Consider the following 17057-nt stretch of genomic DNA (forward strand, 5'->3'; position numbering starts at 1 on the left):
CCCACATTTCTGAGAAACATTAGATTTATCATATTGTGGCTTGAAAGTACCTTTTCCTTTTTCTGATACACGTGGCTAAAAATTCTTGTTGCTCTTTTGCTTGCCTTTGAAGTTTGTGGGTCATCGAGATGACTCATCAAACTTGTTATTTTTCTGAAAATTGGCATGCACTTCAGACAAAGGTGCAGCACCGACAGGGTGCTGATGATGATTCCTGATGAGGAGTTCATCATGCTTTTCGGCTTGAAGTAGAATATGGATAAGATCAGAATAGGTTGTAAATTGGCGTGCACGATATCGTTGCTGGAGGATCCTATTGGCCGGAAGCATGGTGGATAAGGTTTTTTCAATCTTGTCCGCTTCAGAGGGTTCCTTCTCGCAAAATTGCAACTTCGAACAAATTTTATGAATGGCATGATTGAACTCTCCAATGGATTTAAAATCTTGTAGACGGAGTTGAATCCATTCATGTGTGGTTTCAGGAAATCACAGCCTTCTGCCGTTCATATCTAGTTTGAAGGGCGAGCCATAATGTGTATAGGTCTTCTTCCATAAGATACTCTAATTTGAGATTAGAATGGATGTGGTTCCTTATAATGTATAAGGCAATATATTTGTATAGATCTGCAATGGGCGCTTGTCCCTCTTGAGGGGGTTGGATGGCCGCTGAAAGCTTGCGGGTCACAAGGCTCACTTTTACGTTCATTGCCCAAGTTGGATAGTTATGGCCGTCGAGGGCGAGTTCATCAAACTCTTTCTCGGTCATTTTGTCCTACATGGGGTTGAAAAACCATGGATTTTGTCAATTAGTAGTGGGTAAAGCAAAATCATTGTGGTAATTGTTGTAAATAAAATCGCAAAAATGTGTGAAATTTAAGTGAGGTTAAATTCATATAGTGTAGACCTCAAATAACACTTTGAAAATAATCACCAATTAGTGGTGTAGATCTCTCAGCTCTATGCGAAAAATTCGCTGCTTTCAATAAGGTGTATGTTCCCACGGAACATTCAACGCCATTTAACATTTTAGCGTTATTGAAAAGCTGTAGCACCTTATGTTATTTTTTAATTTAATATTGTACATCCAACACAACGTAGAACTCTCAGCACTACGCGAAATAATTCGCCGCTTTCAATAAGGTGTATGTTCCCACGGAACATTCAACGTCATTTAGCATTTTACCGTTATTGAAAGTCTACAGTACCTTGTGATTCACATATATTAAAATGAGGTAGTCACGTAGTGATAATTTTTGCTTATTACGAATGGAGCTTTTTCTTGAATCAAGTCAAATTTGTGCATATTGATGCCATTTGGAACTTAATTGATGAAACAAAACTTTCAAATTTGCAAGAAATAAGGATCTTAATTGCAAATGCATAAATGTCACATGTAATAGGGAATGTATATCATACAAACACATTGGACATGATAATATTTACATAGACAAATATGTCTTTGTATAGGAATCCAACAAGAAAACTACTGGAATGCAAATAAATATAAGTCCAGGGACCTATAAATAATAAAAACTGCTACAAATAAATAGAAATCTGGACCAAATCGCAAATAATGGATAATTCCAGGCTTTTGTGCAATTTGTCCTTGTGCTAGGGGAGGGTGTGGCCTGCTGCTTGCGTGGGAAATTCCTAGGCTGGGCCTTGGTAGCCTTTTGGGCCGGCCCAGGTTGGGGCAAGGGGCGGACCGAGAGGGTTAAAAGGGATCGATCGGGGTGGGTAGTTAGGGTTTCCCCTAGCGATCCCACGCACGACGGCGCCCACTCACGATCCATTTTCTCCTGTTGCAGCCGCCTCCCCCAATCCCTTCTGCTGCTGCTTCCGTTGATACCCGATGCAGCCACAGCAGCCAACCCCACCACCATGATGTGATTTAGAGAGAGGAGGGGAGGCGCTCGGCCTTCGCGTTGGTGGCGACGCTCGGCAGGATGGAGGAGGAGTCAGTCTGAGGCTCCTCCTTGACGGTGAAGCCCGGTTCCGTCGGTGTTGGCGACTGGAGCGGCGGCGACGCGCCGTCCCTTTTCGGGCACGGGCTGTACCCATGGACCGGGCAGAAGATGACGTCCGGTGGTGGAGGTGCAAGGGCGGCGTCCGTGGTGGCTATCCCGGGGCCGTGGCGAGCACGGGGTCCACACATGCGGTTCCAGCGGCGTCGAGGGATCCAACGTAGTCGCCCAAGGTGAGTTCGTCGGCGGCGAAGTGTTCCGTGGTGTAGGAACTCGAGAGATCAGACAAGATTGAGGGCAAATCGTAGATCGCCATCTTCTTACCTTCTTGTCTGTTGTTTTCTCTTCCTGTTCTTGCTCTATTCTTGCTGTGTGATGGAAGAGTCTAGCGTGCGTGATAACGTGTTGTGAAATGAAACGATTGATGTTATATTTATACAAGGAGAGGAGGCGCAGGCGCCCCAATATTTGGCATTGGCGTCCCAAAATTGGGAAAATTAGGACGCTAGCAGTTACTAGTTAACTGCCATGTTAACTATTAATTAACTAATAATTAATTCTAATTGATCATATACTAATAGATCTTAAGAATTCTCACCGGGAAAAAAATACAACCGGTAGGACAATTAAGTCATGTATAATGATAGAGAAGAATATTTTCTCCTTCCACGTCATAGAAAACAATACAAAATAAATAAAATTAACTAAAAATACGATACTTATAAGAGAAAAAGAAACAACAAATTATTCAAGATGTCATTATAGAAAAAAATTGGAAACGAAAAAAAAGGAAAACAAGTTAGAGACAAGAAGAAAGAAAAAGTAACACGAATTGGTCGTTCTGTCAATGTGGGTTGAAAGTAGCTGCGAGAACAATCCTAGGTACTGCTCATTATTTTCTGGATATTCTCGAATACAGTCACATAGTATCAAATTCATATTCATATATGTAAACGTATCCACGATTGTATCTAGCAACAATCTGATTTACTGATTAAATACCATCTAAGCCCTTTTGGTCGGTTGGACAGTCGGATACTACTTGATTTTATTTCACCCCTACTCCATGGCGTCTCCCTCACCACGCGGTGCACTGGACGCGTGGCGTCCGGAAGAGGCAAAATCGACTCCTGTGTTTCATATGTGCCAGTCGGATACTATTTGATCTGATTTCACCCCTAGTCATTAGTGTCTCCCTTACCACACAGTGCACTGGACGCGTGGCGATCAGAAGAGGCAAAACTGACGCGTGTGTTCCACATTCCGTTAGGGACTGATTTGTAATTTTCTTTCTTTGTTGGTTCCCAGAAGAATCCTCCGGTTGTATCTTTGTATGGTGGTCCTTGGGCCTCTTTTCTTAATATAATGTTGGCACTTAGCAGGACTGTTTAAAAATGAATTTTCTTTTTTCATAAATGGGCCTGTCTTTTTTTTTTGAAAGGGAGAAATTTATTCCTTAGAAGCACAGTACACTGTTTAGCGTGAACCAAGCCATTACCACTTGTAGAGCTTGTTGCACAGGGCAGACAAGATCTCCATGAGCAGGATTGATACATGCAGCTTTGAAAGCTGAATTAGAACCTGATCTACTAGCAGAAGAAGCTAGATCATGTGCTACACCATTACAGTCTCTTGGTACATGTTTCACTGTAAAAGTAGCAGGAAGCCTCTTGTGAATTTCATCTAGCAAGGCCTGAGAGACCAATGGCCAGGGTGTGTGAAGCTGTTTCTCTTATTCGTCACCTGTGCCAGAGTGCTATTGTCTGTGAGGAAGACACCAGAATGAAAGGCCAGAAGCCTGCGAAATTTTGAAGCAAGAAGAAGCGCCTAGGTTTCGGCTTGGATGGGGGAGCTGCACGGGGGAGAAGTCGCCGAGATTTGGACCTTCAGCCTGAGAGAGGAAGAGAAGTGCTCTATGTAAACTCGAGACCTGCTTTGGCTTCCAATGAACCTGAACTTTGTTGAGGCAACTTTCAAGCTGCGTCAGAATAGACATGAGTACCTGGAGAGGAAAAACTCAGAGCAAAGTTAATAGAATCCTGCCTTAGTTCAGTTCCCTGCTGAAGATCAGAGGTTGAAGCATTATCTCCAACTTCAAAGCTTGTGCTGCCTTGTAGACCTGCTGAGGCTTGGCCTTTTTCCTGTTGAAGAGGCAATCATTCCTAACTTTTCAAAGGCATCAGAAAAAAGTAAGAACATTTTGAAGGGAAGCAAGAGGATGGCTAGAAGTTAAAATGCTATTTATCATGGCAACCGCACTAGGATTGGAGTTCACAATAAATTCAGTTCTTATGAACCAAGGATCTGAGAACCAAGCTGCTCTGGAGAAGGGACAAAGAAAAAGGAGGTGTAAATCATTTTCAATAACTCCACACTTGCAACATAACTTGCTTATATGCCTAGAATAATTACCTGCTTTTTTACCTGTGGGGAGGGCTTTCCTAATTAATCTCCAAGCAAAGAGCTGAACTCTAGGTATAAGCATTTTGGAGGCCCAAATGGTGTTGAGAAGAGCAAGATCTAATTGCTGGATGGGGGAAGAAAAAGTGCCGGAACAGATATGTTGAATAGCTAATTTGTAAGCACTTTTAGTCTGTCGACACTCACAAATAATGCCATTCGGCCTTCTTCTCTAGCTGGGCTTGATAGATTAAGCCTTACTGCCTTAGAGTCGTGATAGGCTTTTTTTGTTTTAATCGTCTAGTACGCTTAGTAGCTTTCTCTCCAGACATTTGCTGGGTTTTTTTAGGCCTCTCTTGTACAGTACAGCTGTAATATCTGAATTCATGCACAAACACACGCCACACGCACACCGCACTCACACACACTACCCCAAGTGCGCAAGACAGATTTACAACCTACTACACGCATACTAGATTCCCAGAGTCAGCAGACTCTGTCGGCAACGGATATGTTGCACTACCACTAAAGAGCAAGCGCGAGAGAGGACAACAGAACACGAGGGAATAAATTCCTGGTGAGACGCAGAGGAATCGCTCCAACCGGGGATCGATCCTGCGCGGGCTGTCTGCACAACAACAGAACGAACCACCAGAGTTGCTTGTCTATATCCATGTGACATTCTTTATTACTCTCTCCGATTTTAAACTTTTGTCGTGGTTTTAGTTCAAAGTACACATATCTGTTACAAAACACTTTACATTACATAATGTTTTTGACGAACCTCCTTAGAGGGCGGGGAGCTCCCGCAATTCATTACGAAGAATAGAATGGCCCGATTTATAAGTAAAACTAGGTCGAAAATCGTACAAACACACAACAACGACCTCGCCGCCCACACAACATGTGGACGAAGCCAAACACAACACACAGGTTGAGGACCACCGTCCCGACATCCACCACTCGCACGCGAGTCGTGACACCGCACGACCCGGACACCATGCAGCCCTAGTGGCACGAGATGTCCGGCGCAGACCACGGCCGTTGCACCCAGATCCAGGGCGCCGCCCCGACATACCAGCCAAACCAAACCCACGCGGGTTGAGTCATCCGAGCCAACATAACTCGCCACCCACGTAGCACAGAACTGCTGCCCCAACCAAGCAAAGTTATGACCCCACCTCCTAATGCCGCCTGTCGCAAAGCAATCTGAGGCCGCCGCCCCGACGTCCAAAGTCTATCCGGGGCCGTTGCCCCGGCATCCACAAACCCCAACAACAAAAGCACACGACATAGCCACAAGCCGCCGCTCCAGCCTACAAGATGATGCCTACAAGAAGGTCATGAAGCAAACGTCGCCGTCACCCGCTCCAGGCAGAGCTTGGGTTTTCACCCGGATAACACAGACACTGGCACCAAGAGAAGAAACTAAAGCTCCCCGATGATGCCTTCAAGAAGGAGAAATGACGACAGAGGACGCCGTCAATGTTGGCACCGACCTAGTCAGTGCAAGGATTTCTCCTGGAGATCCTCTTCCCAACCCGAGCTCCGCTGGAGCCTGAGCAACGGGAGCACAACAAGCTGTGCCATGTGTCTCCGTCATCAACCACCGAAACACCACCGCACAGCAGCCCCGTCACAGAACTGCCCACCACAACGAGCGCCGCTGCGCCTATCCGAGGCAGATCCGCGCGAGCAGAACTGTAAAGACCCAAAACTTAATAAAGGATTAACTTAAGACTAAGCATGCATCATGTCATCATTTACATATATTGGTTTTTGCATTGATTTAAAACTTGGCGGTCCTCGTTAAAACCAGTTCAAACCTCTGTGAAATAAAACATTTTCGATACCTTGTCCGATCGACCTGAAATTTTTGTGCAAGCTCACGTATATATAAGTACGAGCCTCTACAAATTTTCAAGTCAAGCGGAATTACTTTAATACCCTTTTCTAATTAACAATATTCGAAATCACCTAAAATCCCAGATTTTCGAAAGTGCTCCAAATGAGTTCAAATTTTTACTGGAGATGGATAATACCATCATAAACCAACCCTCAAAATCTCATTAGATTTGGATTTCGTTTGTGTGTTCAAATAAATTGCAGAAGCAACAAATCTCTTAGTAGTACAAAACAGGGAAACCCAACATCAATCAGTTGACCCCACTTAACAGCCTCCCCAAACTGCACTGCTGCGTCTTCCTCCTTTCTTCTTCTCTGGGCACGCACGAAGAGACCTACCTCTGCTGCATCGCCATTACTCCGCTCTGAGCCGTGGCGGCGGAAGTCGTCTCCTACGCCTGCCATGCTCGCCATAGCCCTACTCGGCCTGCTCATCTCAACGCGTCGCGCACGCCATCCCTCCCTTTCTCTCTGCTGCCCTCTCACGGAAGAAGCACAGCAGCACTGTGTTGCTCGCCATGTCACCGATCCACGCCACTCCTTCTCCTCCCTCTCACAGAAGAAGCACATCCTCCCATCGTCTCATCCGTCCGATGCACTCCCCTTCACCACTGCCGTACGATCGGTTGGATTGATCCGCGTGCTCTCCTCCGGCCTATAAATAGAAGCCCTGAGCTCTTCTTCTTCCCCTAGCCAAAGGCCACGCTCCTCCATTACTGCCACCAAAGAACTCGCCACTGCCACTCCCGTTCCCGTCACGCCGAAGCCCTGAAGGATGAGCCGAGGACACCGCTGAGTCCGCGACGCCGGACATAGCTGGACTTAGAACCGGACGCCGGAACGTCGGCATCTTCCTCGTCTTCCTCAACTCCGGCGGAGGAAGGAAGCCGCTGCTGTTCCTCTGCACTGCGACCTCGACGAACTACTTCGCTGCACCGAGTCTTCCCCGGCCAGCGATTCCTTTTCGAGCCCAACGTGAGAACCTCTCATCTCCTTCTTCTTCCCCACGCACTGCCCTCGCCGCCGGCGAGCAGCAGCCCGAGCAGAACAGAACCAGCCCTTCCTGTCGTCTATTTTTAGTCACGTACCTGTTCAAGGACGATGCTGGGCCTTGCCCAAAGCCAGCCCATCTCCCCTCTTCTGTCCTCGGTCCAAACCAGCCCGAGCTGGGCCTGATCTTGCGGCCCAGCCACAGATCCACCCTTCTTCGTTTTCTATTTTCCAGAAGTTTGCAAATCTGTGCACTAACTTGTAAAAGCCATAGTTAATTATAGGAAAATGCTATGAACGTAATTACAGTGGCGTTAGTTAGATCTTTTCCTCTAGTTTCTGCTAGTAATATTTGTACAAGTTGGATCGCAATATAATATGCATCTATAACTAAAGCTTGAACTATAGGTTAAATGGAATGGGAATACTTAACAACTTCACCAATGGTAGTGAAGTACATGAACCAATCCCACTGTTTCTATCCATGATTGCCTTATTAATGTGATTAATTGTATGATAGAGCTTATAATAAGCTAAGACTGTTATTTCGGGTACAAAGGAGTTGCAAAACCCATTTGGGAAAATGTTTATAAAACTTATATGAATGTACAGAACCATGATGTGGTACGGTTAAGCATAAAATAATTTCCATATTTTATTACAAACCATCCCTACTACAGAATACCCCTTCCATGAACCCTCAACAGTGGTTGTCATTTTCACTCACAAATCACCAGTGGCGGTCATTTTCACGAAAAAAATCACCGTCACTGGTGACACTCAAATAATGACCGCCGCTGGTGCTAGAGCACCAGTAGCGGTCATTGCGTACAGCCACTGGTGACCCCCCACCTACCAGTGGCTGTCCTAAGCCCGAACCCGCCACTAGTGACCCTCCCGGAGACCGCTGACACTTGCAAAAATCATAACTAATTCAAAACAAATCAATGTGATTCTTTTTGCTATAGCCTTCATTTTTATTCCTTAACATGTTTAAACAATAATATAACACGGTCTTTCTCTGAAAAAATGATTTTCCATTTTTTCAATGCCAAAATGAAGTATTTTGTGAAGCAAGTACAATATTTATGGTTCAAAATGGCACCTATACAATTTTCACACTTAGTAGAACGTATTAAAATGGCTGTGTGCAAGGGCTTTAAATTTTATAGCTATATTGATACTTTTCCCCATTTAAATGAATTTCTAGCGATTTCCGAAAAGTAATTCAAATTTGAACTACAAGTGTGTGATAGATTGTTACTAAAAAATTCAAAAAATCATTTTAAGGTACCTAAGTAAGAATTATGTAATATTCCTATAGGGTGTTGAAATATTCAACACCTTTCTATGGAAAGATGTGCCGACAATGTTCACCCCATATTGCGAAAATTCTAATAATAAAAAGTCAATTCTTTGGCATGTAGTTCTTTTATGTGTACTAGTTGCCATGAAAAATGTTAAACTTGATTTTTGACAAATGTTCAAAAAATACTTCACAAAATGGACTATCAAGCATGAATGTTTATGAGTTTCAAGCCAAGTGACCAAAGGTACGGCCATTTCTATATCATTGTTCGTGATAATGAATCCAATTTTTGCACAGAGGTGCGTCTTTGCATGCCAAACAATGTTGTCAAAAAGTTTAGAAATTTTTAGTTAAAAAAAATGTTTTTTCATTTTCTAAACACAAAAGGTGAGGCGTTTTGTGAAGTAAGTACTATTAATATGGTTCAAAATCACGCCCAATTTTCACACAAAATAGATCATATTGAGAAACTTGTAAACCAATTCAATTATGATCCAGAACACAATTATATAATACTAAAAATAAAAATAAAATGAATTTGAAACCCTCCAATGGCGGTTTCGCAATTAGACCCGCCACTGGAGGTTTCATACAAGAAACCACGATCCGGATGCTACCTGCTGCTGGTTTCTAATTGGTTGAGGAGTGGTGGACTGGTTCGATGACGTGGCCGTTTTGTGCTTCTTTCTCGTGATTCCTTTTGGCCCCCCTTGACTCTCTCTCCCGGTCTTCCCTCCCTATCTTCTTTCCTTTCCTAAACTCCCTCCTCCCCTTCTCTCTTTCGTTCTCTCCCTCCCCATCGAGATTTCTTCTCTCCTCTCCCTCCCCAAGCCGAGCTCTTCTCTCCTCCTCCCCTCCGACCTTCCTCCTCCTCCACTCTGGCCTCCCTCTCCAAATCTGCGCCGCCCGCTCGGCCCTCGTCCTCGCCGTACCACGTCCCTCCGCCGCCTCCCTCTCCAGATCCGGCCCCGGTTACTGCGGATCCGGTCCGGGTTGCCGCGGATCCGGCCCCTCCGCGCACCTCTGCCGCAGATCCGGCCCCGGTCGCCTTGCTGACCGAAGCGGCGCGGGACTGCTGCCGCCGCCACGGAGGGCGGCGCGCGCCTCCCCATCCGGTCCACGCCGCTACTGGCATGGAGAGGAGGGCGGTCCTCTCCATGTTTGGTCCCTGCCGACGCCTCCAAGGAGGGTTGTGCCTCCTCCGGTCGCCCTCTCTCTGTGGTACTTTCTCTCCCGCTCACCCTCTCTCCCTCGGTTCCCTCTCTGTTTCCCTCACCCTCTCTCTGTGCTGACGCAATTCTTGTCTTTTTCTCCGTGCTGCAGATGTAGGTTTTCTCCGTTCTGCACCTCAAGATCGAGAGAGATGTGTTTGTGTTTGTTAAATTCAGTTTGGTTTTGTGCGTTGTAACTCAATTTGATGCGTTGAACTGTTGATTCGTTGCCTCTGGTTCTCTATAAATAATTGTAATTGGTTAATTGGGCAGGTCTTCCCTCTCTAATTAATTGTGATTGGTTTTTTGATTTGTGTTTCATAGGCGACAAAATGTGAAAAGGCAGGCCACGGGCCTGCTTTTTTTTTAAATACTGAAATTGTTACCAGTGGCGGTGGTACTACAACGGCGTGTAGAGGGGTAGCAGCAGTGGCGGGTTAAAACACCGCCATTGTTGCTCAGAGCACCAGTGGCCCACTGACCTCTTTTTTTGACCATCACTGGTAAGGGTTTCTGTAGTAGTGCATTTGATTGCAACGTCTCATTCTCCGCGGCATCGTGAGATTTTACAAAGTTCTGGCTCCCTGTGTCCGGTGCTTCGTATCTGTTCCTGAACAGTCGGTCGCTACCCCAGGAAAGCTTCAGTGTCTTTGGGTCTCACTTTAGTTGGGAATCATTCTTTGCATGACAACGAGCTACTTTGATTTAAACCCTTGTCAAAAGTAAAAGTACTTACTCCTATATTTCATGCTTGCTACTTTATGCAATAGATGTATGAATAGGATCGAGTTGTGTGCTTATACATTGTGTAATGAATTGTTAAGTTGATTTCAAATCATCCAAAATGACCTGCCCAAATGAAATGGAAAACCATACCTAAGCCATACGATTATTCTATGCAGACTATTCTTTTAAAATGTACTTTACATGTCATCATCATGCCATGTTGTGTGTTGTATTCTTATTATTATTCCTTGCACTTTCTGTATGTACGGTAGAAGTAGCTGAGGAACAGCAGGAACCTGAGCAGTACGAGGAGTACAACACAGAAGAATTCGAAGAGTGCCCCGAGCCTATTCCAGGCAAGCAGCCAGTCCTAAATTAGGACTCACCTTAATTGTGTGTTGTTAATATGACATGGTGAATGATCTCGTTATTGCCGATGACATGATTCCGGCTTAACATGATTGTTCACGTACTGCCTTATTATGCCATGCTTATGTTGTTGTTGTCATCAATTCATACCTGTGATCATCACTATGCAATAGGTTGGATCAACAATTTCACTCGGTCTAGGGATCTTTAGTAGTGGGCATTGAGGTTCACCAGAAGGTGGAATCTGCAATGGGCTACTAGTGTGATCTGACGTGTGGTTGATTAATTAAAATTGCAACTAAAATGAATTAGACTTGAGCGGGTACCATCATTTGGTTCTTCATCCCGTTTATGCCAGTTAAGGACCGAGACATGTGTGTGTTGATCCAAGCAATTAGCGTACTACCTCACGTGTTGTTATGGGCTGCACCTGACTGAGTAACTTGACCTTACTTTAACATGGGAGCTGCATGTGTTTAGTTGAGGTGTTTCTGATTGCTATTGGAGTTGGCATGCAGCCATGATTTGATTGATGCTCGCCGGTCTAGCCTGCAGTTTGGACTGCCGCTGGGTCGGTAACCTTCGGGTACGGATGCTGCCTAATGACCTAGGGTGCAGTACTCCGGCTAGTGCTCTTAGGGGTGGCTTCGTATGTTAGAGTCGGGTTCATGAGAAACGTCTTGTCATAGTTCTCTGGTAAACACTTTTTAGTGCGGCGAATCTGGTGCACGGATGGCGCCCTGGGGAACTACGTCGTGAGGGTAAAGTTGTACACCCCTGCAGGATTAAATCTATTCGAATAGCCGTGACCACGATTATGGTCAGCTTGGTATATGCCTGGTCATAAGTACAAACAGAATGTGAGTCTGATGAGTCTAGTGTGTGCCACTCCTTGCAACTGGGGTTTGTTGCAAGACTGGTAAAAGTCAGTTAGTAAAATGAGTTGATGACTCGATGAATTGATGATGATGAGACGATGAGTATTCAATCTTGGTTACTTTATACTTGACACTTGAGCAGATACAATGATGATTACATTGATAGCTTGTCTATATTGATATACTTGTTTAGCAATATCCTGCTTAGATATATCTATGTAGAAATAACTGCGTAGATCTGCATATGTAGAGATATATTGCTATCATTGTTGCTATCCTGATTATAGTAGATCACCTGAGAAATGACCATTGTATTGTTATAGGCTTAACATAGTTGTACCTCGTCTGGGAGTACTCCTACTTACTATTGAGATTCATCTATCACCTTGGTCATAATCCCTTGTATTAACTATTGATGTTAATTAACTACTTTAAGAATAAAATTGGGCATAAGTCTTGTTGAGTACTTTATGTACTCATCCCCTGCTTATTTTGTTCAGTTGCTTCTGATTCTGTCCCTGAGGTTGAGTACTACGAAGACGACGTTCAGTAGATGTTTTACCCACGTCGGCTATGAGTCCTATGGAGTATGACTCGTTCGTCCTATAGCCATCTTATGGCAAGCTGTATCTTAAATTCCATTGCTACTATGTTATGCAAGATTTGGTATTGTAATCACTCTGAATGATATTATCTTAAACTGGTATTATATGTATTGATATGATTGCAGTGCTGGATATATGTATGCATACTTGCTCATTTCTGGAAAAGTGTGATGAGGATATCCCGGCTCAAGTACTTATTCTATATTATTCTGGGGTTGGTTATGCTATTGCCCTTAATTGGACATCAGTATAATTAAGCTTAGTATAATCTAGCGTACACTAATCTCGTTCCGTTACAAGAACCCCGCCCCTGCTGCCGCTCATGTCCTGAGGCCGCCGCCCCGGCTTCCTCGCCGCCGACGCCGCGCCTGCACGCCAACCGCGCCGACCAACGCCTTTTGCGCACCTCGCACACAGCCAACCAGCAACTCAGCCCGCTAGACGCCCCCACATCCTCCGATGATCCACCCCGCGCCTGCTAGTGCCACGGGATCTCGCCGGCCGCCACCTGTGGATCTGGGCGTGAGCCCCCAGATCCCGCGCCAACCCTCGCTGCAGCTCGCCGTCTGACCCCGACGAGATGAGCTGACGAGGATAGAGGCCTATGCAACTCCTCGGAGACGCCGCTCCGGCATCCCTCGTCGGAGATCCAGCCGCCCAGATCGACGCCGACCGGCCTCCCCCGGTGTTGCCTGGCTGATTTTGCAAGTTACTCGCTCCGTCCACGAACAATTGTATTCTTGGGTTTGTCCTAAGTAAAAAATGTTAAAGTTTGACCAACTTTATTGGAATAGCAATATTTATGACACCAAATTAGCATATTAGATCCGTTTTGAATGTAGTTTTATAATATATTGATTTGATGTCTTACGTGTTGCTACTCTTTTCAACATAGTTAGTCAAACCGTGACGTAGAACAAAACTAGATGTACACTTATTTGCGGACGGAGGGAGTATATAGTACATAATAAAATTTACATCAAGATCTTGAATTATTGAACAACCACCACCGTTGTCAGAATGAGCCGATGACGTGCCGTTGTTGCCGCTCCTGTACCAGAGTCGGTCTGATCTTGTCGATGACAGCTGGAAACTCCTCGTGCACGTGTCCATAAAGACCAGTGTCCCAAAGGTGCAGTCGCCATTGTCGAACCTTTGAATTGCTCTGAAAAATTTAGCATTCTTTAATAACCCTGTAAAATTCAAAGCTCCTGGTTACCCTAAAAAACAAGAATTTTACATCTGGTGATTCAAAGTTCCTGGTTTAGGTTTAGACATCCGGTAATGATTGAATTGCGAGCTTTCTCCCATCGATCTTTCATCTTGTCAAATCTTTTATTCAGCAGCTCGTTCGATGGGCTTTGGTTTTTGTATCTTTTGTTTCTTCAGCTGAAGAAGTAATCATGTGGCGTGAGTGCAAGCCGACCTCCATCTTCTAGTTCTAGCTAGTTCTGGTACGTCACCCCTAAAGAAAAAGAAAAACCATGAAATCTTTCGTTCCTAGCAAATCGATGGCCTTTGTGCGACCGGAGCAAGAGACCATCGACCATCTTTTGCTTGGTTGCGTCGTGGCCAGGGAGGTGTGGTCGTTCTTGCTGAGGAGCTGGAACTAATTTTGCTGGCTACCATCCCTGCATGACTCTCTCACCGGCTGGTGTTCGAACTTCTGGGTGCAAGGAAAAAAAGAGAGGAGGAATCTTAACACTAGCATCACTCTCATTTGTTGGTGACTGAAACACAGGAACTCGGTGGTTTTTGGTGCGGCGACGCCGAACGTGCTAAACATTCAACAGATGATCACTCGGGAAGGCATGGCGTGGTCAAGCGCAGGTCTATTTCATATCGTAGATTTTTTTTTCTCTTACTAGTCTAGTGGATCCTGTGTGGAGTGTAATAGATTAGTCGCTTTATTTTCGGCTACGGGCATTTAACTGTATCGTGGCATTTTTCTTCAACATACGATACACCTGCTTGGCATGTATTTAAAAAAAAACATGCACCGCTCGCTCATCCTGACGGCGAATGCTAGCTTTGGACCAAGCACGCGATAGCAACATCCAGAAAGAAAGTTCCAAGCTGCAAATATTTGCATCCAAGACCACGCACGTCGCTATTACCATCCTGGCCGAAACGCAGAAAACAAACAGCTCCAATTAAACCCCCATCCGTGCTGCTACAGGAGAGCTGCAAAAGGAAATAATTCATGGAAGGTTGATATGTCTGCGAAGACAGCTAGCTGATGTAGGTTCAGTTGATCTTCATCCACAGGAAAAGGGCACTAGCTCACTGCTCACAGGAGAGGAGTATAGCATGGACAGATACGTACAGCCACACAGGTCCAGCCATGATGATCCATCCGATGCGTTGCCCTCTCCTTATCCTCGACGCCGCCGCGGCTCCTGCACAGCTGCACACCACATGTTGAAATTTTCTCAAATTTTCTGGCGGCGTCTGCGGACAATTTGCCTGCCATGTTGGCTTGTTGCGTTCACCCATCTCTCTCTCCCTCCTGTCCTTGTCCATGATGGCACGTTGGGATGGGTGGTTGGCTGCAAACTTGGGCGAGGGCATGAACAGGGGCCCAGCTATCAGCTATGTGCCCCCTTCTATCATTATTAGAGTGATCGAGAGAGCTTTCGAGAATTCTTTGTAACCCATATCTAGTCGAGGAGCCAATTGATGGATCGACTGAAAATGCCTTGTATTACTGTCATGCTTCCACGCATGGTAATATCTAGTCAAGGACTCTTTTCGAGATTCTTTGTAACCGGTATCTAGATAGTTGAGGAGCCAAGTTAAATTCATCGACTGAAAATGCGTTATATCCTTGTCATGCTTCCACACACGGAAGAATTACAAAAAAAGAATGTTGTTTTTTTCTATAAAAAAAATGGACTATATTGGCAAAGTATGTCATAAAAATTTCAAATCACATTTCAATCTGCACATTGAATAAAAAAAAAGGGTTATGATCTCCATTTTGAATTTTTTTAGGAGAAATAAGACTAAACTAGCTGCAAATAATAGTTAGACGAAGCTACTATTCACCGTAGATTTTTTTTTGCTCCACCTGGTTAAAGGCCATTTCTTATTCCTACCAAATATATGTGTTTGTTTTGTATTGTTAATTTGCTAGATCTATACAATATTGGATCCAAAATTCTTACAATATAAGCTAAGTAATTACCACTGCAACATTTATTCAAAATTCTATATCACATACTTCACTAAAACCATCTATATAAAAGCTCAAACACAAACGTCTATGCATGATATTGCAGAGCCAATTCATTCGATAATTCTAAATCTGAATGAAGAATATATATAATAATTATCGTTGAACTCCAAAATTCAAGTCTCTTGGCTTTTTTCACGTTTTCTCACAAACGGATTAAAAACAGATTATTGTTTTTGAGTACTATTATTTTTCAACTTTGAAAAAAAATCATTCATTTGTCTGCTCTCTAAAATACATGACTCATACAATACTAATTTACCAAAGGAAAAAAAATATGTTCAACAGAAAAACTCCTTCAAGAATGAGAAGGAAATGGAGGGCAGCTTGCAGTCTTTGATGGGGAAGATCGATTACCGGAACTACCAGCACCAAATCAGAGAGATGACGACTCATTTCTTGAATGATGATTTGGTGCGGCGTTCTCTGGTATATTCTATGGTGAGACACCCCTACATGTTGCACCGGTGGTGTTGCCCAAATCTCGAACGGAGGAGCAATCACTGCCACTGAAGCCCTGTTACGCTAGAGCTGATCATACAAAATTTCAAGTCGCAGTTACTTTGTATCAGCTGATAATTCTTGTCTCAAATTTGCTCAAAAATGGATGTATCTATTCCTAAAAAACGTCTAGATACATGTAATATTTTGACAAGAATTATGGAACGGAGGGAGTATTTCATATCAGGGTATAACTTGTGTTAGATATATAACTTCTTGATAGTTGAAACGTTAATTTATACATGGGATGATCGAATGCAATCTAATGCAATGTGTATACGATGAATGCAATGAATATCGGTTTGTTATTTTTTAGGCGACTATCTTAGTTGACGATAACAACCTTTTAATTCAATCATTGAGACTCGTGTAAGATTAATGTAGGTCCGATGGATAAAAAATCTTTATTAGATGGCTACGATTGTTGACTGAGAAATAACTATTTTTAGACGACTGGGAAATAGACGCTCCCAATGAATATTATATAAAACACAAAACATGCCGGAGTTTTGGCAGCCTTGCTAGCTAGTAGCCCCAGCTGCCAGTTGTGCTCTGAAGTAGGCCAGCATTGACGGTCGAGACGACCTACACCGACAATTTGACAGTTTTTAAGAATTCAGATTGGAATAAAATGGGAAAGCTGTATCCGCTTTGGCTCAGTACGCATTCGGTCTGCACACTGTCGCATGATTCTCAGTTCCCCATCATTGATCCTTTGATTAAGCAGTATGAAGACGTCATCGGTATTTATTTATTTGTTGCAGAACACATAACACATAACTATCTTTATTTTTTTGCGGGGAAGAAAACACATAATTAGTTAGGTCATGTGAGATGTCATCAAAGTGGCTCCTTACAGTGGATGGATGGTAGCACTTTATTTGGACGTTAATTGATCAACTAATTCGACATCACAGAACTCCCTTACTCTTTGGAAGGTGTTCCATCAGCAATCAGATGACCC

At 44.1% G+C, this 17057-nt stretch overlaps 1 protein-coding gene and 1 long non-coding RNA gene across 2 annotated transcripts; one reads left to right on the forward strand and one right to left on the reverse strand.

The window, feature by feature from the left end:
• The first annotated feature begins 5827 nt into the window (after nucleotides 1–5827).
• Nucleotides 5828–12534, forward strand: LOC112271627. Its single transcript, XM_024461349.1, has 4 exons — nucleotides 5828–5870; nucleotides 7050–7244; nucleotides 10778–10861; nucleotides 12253–12534. The coding sequence occupies exons 1-4, from the start codon at nucleotides 5828–5830 to the stop codon at nucleotides 12303–12305; spliced, it is 375 nt and encodes a 124-aa protein (XP_024317117.1). The 3' UTR covers nucleotides 12306–12534.
• A 752-nt stretch (nucleotides 12535–13286) lies between these two features.
• Nucleotides 13287–15188, reverse strand: LOC112271821. The gene is made up of 2 exons (XR_002965293.1): nucleotides 13598–15188; nucleotides 13287–13522 (listed from the first exon to the last, which is right to left on the reverse strand). It is a non-coding gene; the product is annotated as an uncharacterized LOC112271821 (long non-coding RNA).
• Between the last annotated feature and the right edge of the window lie 1869 nt (nucleotides 15189–17057).

The sequence above is a fragment of the Brachypodium distachyon genome, chromosome 3, assembly GCF_000005505.3.
Source record: "Brachypodium distachyon strain Bd21 chromosome 3, Brachypodium_distachyon_v3.0, whole genome shotgun sequence".
Classification (NCBI taxonomy): domain Eukaryota; kingdom Viridiplantae; phylum Streptophyta; class Magnoliopsida; order Poales; family Poaceae; genus Brachypodium; species Brachypodium distachyon.